Source organism: Citrus sinensis, chromosome 4, assembly GCF_022201045.2.
Source record: "Citrus sinensis cultivar Valencia sweet orange chromosome 4, DVS_A1.0, whole genome shotgun sequence".
In the NCBI taxonomy this organism is placed as follows: Eukaryota; Viridiplantae; Streptophyta; class Magnoliopsida; order Sapindales; family Rutaceae; genus Citrus; species Citrus sinensis.
The window spans coordinates 15,764,016-15,770,705 of record NC_068559.1 but is presented as its reverse complement, the minus strand read 5'-3'; the positions used below and the strand labels follow the sequence as shown (position 1 = coordinate 15,770,705).

Below are 6,690 nucleotides of genomic sequence, written 5' to 3'. Positions count from 1 at the left end.
ATTTTATCTCACAAAAAAACATGTTAGGTCTATGTATTCGGAGAATTTTCTGAATGTCTGAACGCGTTCAGTGTTCCCCAAATCTCGAACATTCCAACTTAACAGCTTCATGGTTCTCGGCAGGGCTGGTTCCCAGCCTCAGCCGTTAAGTCCATCACTATTGTCATTGCCTTTCTTGAAAATTCCATCTCTTCCTGCTCTGAAAAGGTTAAGAATTTGACCAGGCTTTTCATCCGTTTCCTCTTGCTTCTGGACTGGATAACTTGACTTTATTGCTAGCCCTTTTTACCCCAATTTGGCTCTTAGTGGTTTCTTCTATGGCACTTGAATTTCTAACCCGTAGTTTCTATTTCCTCTGTTTAGGCTTTAGGGTAGACATGCATGGCCCGTTTATCACTCTTTCTTCATCCGAGACATTTATGCCCACTGATTGCTCATTGTTTTGTAGGCCTATTTGAGCCATCTCTTCATCACTGCTCCTTTCCCGCTCATTTGTTTTTCCCTCCATTTGACTATTGGTTCTGAGAGAGCTCTGATTGCTTTTTATAATCTTGCTACGAGTCTTTCTGTCATCCTCTGTCTGGCAGATCATCATTGACTCTTCATTTTGGTATTTGTTCCCAGCAGATGTTTATTTTTTCTCCAGTGGGTTTTTTTCTCTCCCTTCTATTTTCAAGCAACTTTGACTTCTCCCATTTTCTGTATTGGGATTTAGCTTCCCCCTCTTTACCTTTTTCTGTTTCTTTTCCCGCTTTTTTAAGCGCCCCCCAAGAAACTGCACCGTTGTCAACTAGCCCTATTTGCTTCGTACAACTATTATCTAGCACTCTGGTATCATTTCAGATATGGGTCGACCCGTCTTTGTTGCCCAGGTTTTCTGGATTTTGTTGTTTGCGCAGAGATGCCTCAGGTTTGGGGTCTGCCTCTGCTAGTGTTGGACCCTTTGTATGCATTTTACTTGCTTCTGAGTTCCATCTTTCTCCCCTTTTGCTTTGTCTTGACTTTTCTGCTTCTGCAATTGCTTTACCCCATGACCCATAGGCTAGTTCATCTTTTGATTGAGACTTGTAATGGATGCATTCTCTATACTGGTGCCTAATTCGTCCGCAACAAAAACAAAAGTCCGGCAACTTTTCATACACCACCAGCATGGAGAAGTCTTCTTTGTCTTCCTCATCGTCATTCACTCCCCCATAATCCACATCATCTTGTGTCAGCACCACAACCTTCTTCAATGGCTTCGTTATGTCAACCGAAATCCTCAACGTGACAAATTTCCCAATACACTCTCCTGATGAATCAGTTTCAACTTCTTTAACTCTACCAATTGACTCCCCCAAAGCTATTACCGTCTCGTTATTCATGCACATTATGGGTACTTTGTGGATTTGAACCCAAAATTCTACCTGGCTAAAATCTTGTTTCCTGGCACCTCCCATTCTTGATGGCTCAGTGAGGATAATAAGAGCTTTATTAAAGTGTCAGGGATCACCAGCCACCACCCTTCTTTTATCTACTTCGTTCTCGAACATGAACATGAAGATGTTATCACCCAAACTTTCAATCTTGACTTCTCTAGTTGTTCTCCACGCTACCTTCATTGCTATCCTCAAACCTTCTACATGAACTTCCCTGTTATGAATTGTCTTCCCCATCAAACATTCAGCCACAATCTTTGCTCCCTTCTCTTTCATTCTGTTTTTAAAGTAGACCCTCCCTTCCTCCTCTTCACTTAGCCGTATGGCTCTGCACCTTTTAATCAACTCTTCCGTATCCATTTTAACCAAACTTGGAAGCCAACAAACAAAGAAAGTAAACGAAAAAAACATCCGCCTAGGAGTGACTCATGGAGTCATGACGACTCTAGGTTAGCTCTCATCTTTTTGGTTTTTAGAGAAAACTCAAAAGAGAGAGAGAGTCTTGGCCGATCCTTTTTAGCGGATCAGTTATTCTGGAAGCTTGAGTCGAATAATTATTTAATTTGAAAACTCTGTCAAATGTACATTTTGAGTACCCTTGCAGATTAATAGGAAGTTTTTGACAGAAAGCTTTCTGATTTTTTTTTTTTTTTTTTGGTCTTTCTTGAGGCTAATTTTACACTACCTAAGGTTGTTTCATACTCCTTGTTGATGGTGCAGGATAGACCAAAATTGATTCTTATTTAGAAAACACAAATGCATCGTAGGAATGGAATAAATCCAGTCCGCCCAGTTACAACATGTTTTCAAAGAGCTTTAGCATACAACAATCTTTGGAACTTTATTTTATTATTATTATTATTATTATTATTATTATTATTATTATTATGGATGTGATATTTTTTAGTAGACTTGTAAATTGTGGAATCTAAACAAAGTAATTTTCGAATTTCAAGTTGAGCTTTCTGTCTAGATGGTTAGTTCATTTCCCCCCTAGTTTTCTGAAGGTGCCTTTTTGGCGTCTGAATAAGGGATGCCCTTGTTTCATATTTAGGGTCTGTTTGACTTAGCACCAACTTGAGCCAGCTGGGCTTTCATGCCCAACAAAATTTTTGAATAAATTTAATATTTTATTTTAAAATACAAATAATAAAAATACATATAATTTATTTAATTAATCTTCAGAATTGATTGTAATAAATATTAATATAAATTTTAATTAAAATAATTATGTTTACAAATATTATCAACTTTTACTTGATTTACTTACATTTAGATTTACTAAACACTTAGCATGTGCTATATTTATTTTTAATAGTTACAATATTTCAACACTAAATGAATTTTTTAAAGCAGCCATAAGAACCATGAGAAGTATGGAAAATTACATATGTTTCCTATAATAAACCATTGGGAAAAAAATGCATTCATGATAATGTTGGTAGCCCTAACATTTAAATGATCGAAACATTTAAATCTGATTTGCTATCCTTTTCATAATAATGCTAATTATTCTAACATTTAAATCTGATTTGATGATCAATGGGCCTTTGGTTCAGTGGGAGAATCCTTACACTTAGAATAATGAGTGCAAGGGTTCGAGCCTCTATAAAAGTATTTATGAGGCTTATTTACAATTCTTTCTCAATTATCAAATAATTGACTGGAGTCAATCTATTTCTCACGAAATGTGAGTGGAGTCAATCTATTTCTCACGAAATGTGAGTAGAGTGGACAGCCCTCGAATATTTGAGAGGGTTTAAAAAATTGGAACAGCGCTTCAGAAGAGTACATGCTACGAAAAAAATCTCAATTATAGAATCTGTTTGTAAATATTAATTATAATACCTACATTCATATATAACAATTTTTTTTAAAAAAAAATCTGATTTGATGTGAATACGCGAGAGACATTAATCTGATCTTAAATTAAGAAAAAAAAATGCAAAATAATCAGGATTAATTCCTACTTTACCCAGGAAAAGACAAGCAAGGATCGGGGGCATTAAGGCAAATTCATCGGTAAGAATCACGTTTAAAGGATTCCATAAAGCCCATTCCGTAAACTCCCTCTATTTGCCATACATCCCAGCAGCTGCCTCTCTCATACACAATAATGGCGGCCGCTTCGACGCACACCGCCACCTTCACAAATCCCCCCTCATCCTCCTTCATCTCCACCACCAGTCAAAAATCAGCATTATTTCCAATTTCCAAATTCACCCTTCCTTTTTCTCATAAGTTCGGAAAACCCAGTCTCCGCATCATAACAAGCTCCCTCCCCAAACCCTCCGCCGCCTCCTCCTCCACTATCGCCCAAACTGTAATAACATCTCCAGAAACAAACTTTTCTTCTCGATTTGCCCCTGACGAGCCGCGCAAAGGCGCCGACATCCTCGTCGAAGCCCTCGAGCGCCAGGGCGTCACCGACGTCTTCGCCTACCCGGGCGGCGCGTCGATGGAGATTCACCAGGCCCTCACGCGCTCCAACATCATCCGCAACGTCCTCCCCCGCCACGAACAAGGCGGCATCTTCGCCGCCGAGGGATACGCTCGCTCCTCCGGCAAACCCGGCATCTGTATCGCCACCTCGGGGCCCGGCGCCACCAACCTGGTCAGCGGGCTCGCCGACGCGCTCCTCGACAGCGTCCCTCTAGTGGCGATCACCGGCCAGGTCCCTCGGAGGATGATCGGCACGGACGCTTTTCAAGAGACTCCTATTGTGGAGGTAACGCGCTCCATTACAAAACATAATTATCTTGTACTTGATGTTGACGACATTCCTAGGATTGTTAGAGAAGCTTTCCTTTTAGCAACATCTGGGCGGCCAGGCCCTGTGTTGATCGATGTACCGAAAGACATACAGCAGCAGCTGGCGGTTCCCAATTGGAACCAGCCGATTAAATTGCCCGGTTACATGTCTAGGTTGCCTAAAGAACCCAGTGAGGTTCATTTGGAACAAATTGTTAGGTTAATATCAGAATCAAAGAAACCGGTGTTGTATGTTGGTGGCGGGTGTTTGAATTCTAGTGAGGAGTTAAGGAAGTTTGTTGAGCTTACGGGGATACCGGTGGCAAGTACTTTGATGGGTTTGGGGTCGTTTCCTGGTACGGATGAGTTATCGTTGCAAATGCTAGGAATGCATGGGACTGTGTATGCAAATTATGCAGTCGATAAGAGTGATTTGTTGCTTGCTTTTGGGGTTAGGTTTGATGATCGTGTGACTGGGAAGCTTGAGGCTTTTGCTAGCCGAGCTAAGATTGTTCATATTGATATTGATTCTGCGGAGATTGGGAAGAATAAGCAGCCTCATGTGTCGGTCTGTGCAGATGTGAAGTTGGCTTTGAAGGGAATTAATAGAATATTGGGGGGTAAAGATGCTAAGGGTAGGTTTGATTTTTCAGCTTGGAGGGAAGAGCTTGATGAGCAAAAAGTGAAATACCCTTTGAGTTTTAAGACATTTGAAGAAGCGATTCCGCCGCAGTATGCAATTCAGGTTCTTGATGAATTGACCAATGGGGAAGCAATCATTAGCACTGGTGTTGGACAACATCAGATGTGGGCTGCTCAGTTTTACAAGTACAGGAGACCTCGCCAGTGGCTAACATCTGGAGGACTAGGGGCTATGGGTTTTGGATTGCCCGCTGCAATCGGAGCTGCTGTTGCAAATCCTGATGCCATCATTGTAGATATTGATGGTGATGGGAGTTTCATCATGAACGTCCAGGAGTTGGCGACTATTAAGGTAGAGAAACTCCCCATCAAGATATTGCTGTTGAATAATCAGCACTTGGGCATGGTGATGCAATGGGAGGATCGGTTTTACAAGGCAAATAGGGCTCACACGTATTTGGGAGATCCATCAAGAGAGTCTGAAATATTTCCGAATATGTTGAAGTTTGCAGAAGCCTGTGGAATACCTGGAGCACAAGTAACAAGGAAGGCAGATCTGAGAGCCGCAATTCAGACTATGTTGGACACTCCTGGACCATACCTTCTGGACGTCATCGTTCCTCATCAAGAGCATGTCCTGCCTATGATCCCCAGTGGTGGAGCTTTTAAAGATGTGATCACTGAAGGTGATGGAAGAACGCAGTATTAACGACAAGCTGAAGCAGCATAGATGCCTTCTTGGCTATGTATTTATGTTCCTTTTGAGTTGCAGGCTTAACTTACCTATGAGTGTGTGGCAGTGTTTTTAGTTCAGGTGTCAGTTTTAATGGAACTAGTGTTTGTTTAACAAACAAACTCTATGAGTTACAATGTTATTATAATTTGTTTGTGTATTGAGTAGTTTGATTTTTTTTCCCCCATTTTCCCTTCCATTTGAAGTAGTATTATTTTTTCTGGTAGATGCATGATGCTCTGGGTGATTAAGATTATATTTGTCCCAGTAGAGAAGATGCTTATGTCCATGTATTTGTGAAAATTCAATAATCAAAACTCCAAATTGAAGTATTACTCGAACTCCAAGTGATTGCAGCCAATTGAGGTATGCCTAGGGGCACTCATCAATGAAGCATCCCTTTAATATTATCTAAAGCATTATACGGTTAGCACTCTAAAAATTAATTATGTTTATGATCAAATGCGTTTTGAATTCTTATGGTGAAACCTATCATTTTAAACGAATTTCAAGCAACTAGTAACACCGGCGTATGTGGGCCTGAAATGGAGCCGACGGCTCCACTTCATGAGTATTACTAAAAGCCTAAGTTGGTTACCTGAACATAACATAATAAGCGTAATAATTGACCCTTCAATTTATATTCTGGCTTCTATATTTCAATTAATATTATTTATTTTAAAATTATCCTTAATAAAAAATAAAAAGTAAAAAAAAATCTCTCTCAATCTCTTAATAAATTAACTTCTTATCTCACTCATTTTTTTAATTGATTCAAAATATGAATCAAATTCTAACTTTTAATCAAATATCAAATTTAAATCTAAAAAAATCTTAGATTAACACATTAAGTAAAACTAATATCGTCAAATAACCAAAAAAAAAACAATATTAAAACTCACCACATGTTGGTGGAGATGATAGATTGATGGTGAAGAAGTTAGGCGGTGGCGGCGATGAAGATGGGTTGTGAGGGTTGATGGTTATGTAACTTACCAAGACACAAGCTACTGCACTAATAAAATAAAGTCATTATTGCATATTGATTTTAATTTAGGCAACTGCTGCGTTAACTTGACCAAAAATTAGTCTTCTATAACTTTTTGATTATTTGACAGCTAGTAATAGATTCATACCAAAAAAAAA

General features: G+C 39.4%; 1 protein-coding gene across 1 annotated transcript; it reads left to right on the top strand.

Moving 5' to 3' along the window:
* The first annotated feature begins 3,477 nt into the window (after nt 1-3,477).
* On the top strand, nt 3,478-5,731 carry LOC102614857 (acetolactate synthase 3, chloroplastic). Its single transcript, XM_006485294.4, has one exon. It carries the CDS (start codon nt 3,535-3,537, stop codon nt 5,518-5,520), a length of 1,986 nt encoding a protein of 661 aa, XP_006485357.1. The 5' UTR covers nt 3,478-3,534; the 3' UTR covers nt 5,521-5,731.
* Nucleotides 5,732-6,690: the final 959 nt, after the last annotated feature.

Excerpts from the sequence above, each read along its gene's own strand:
- LOC102614857 (XM_006485294.4), top strand. The coding sequence starts at position 3,535 with ATGGCGGCCGCTTCGACGCACACCGCCACCTTCACAAATCCCCCCTCA.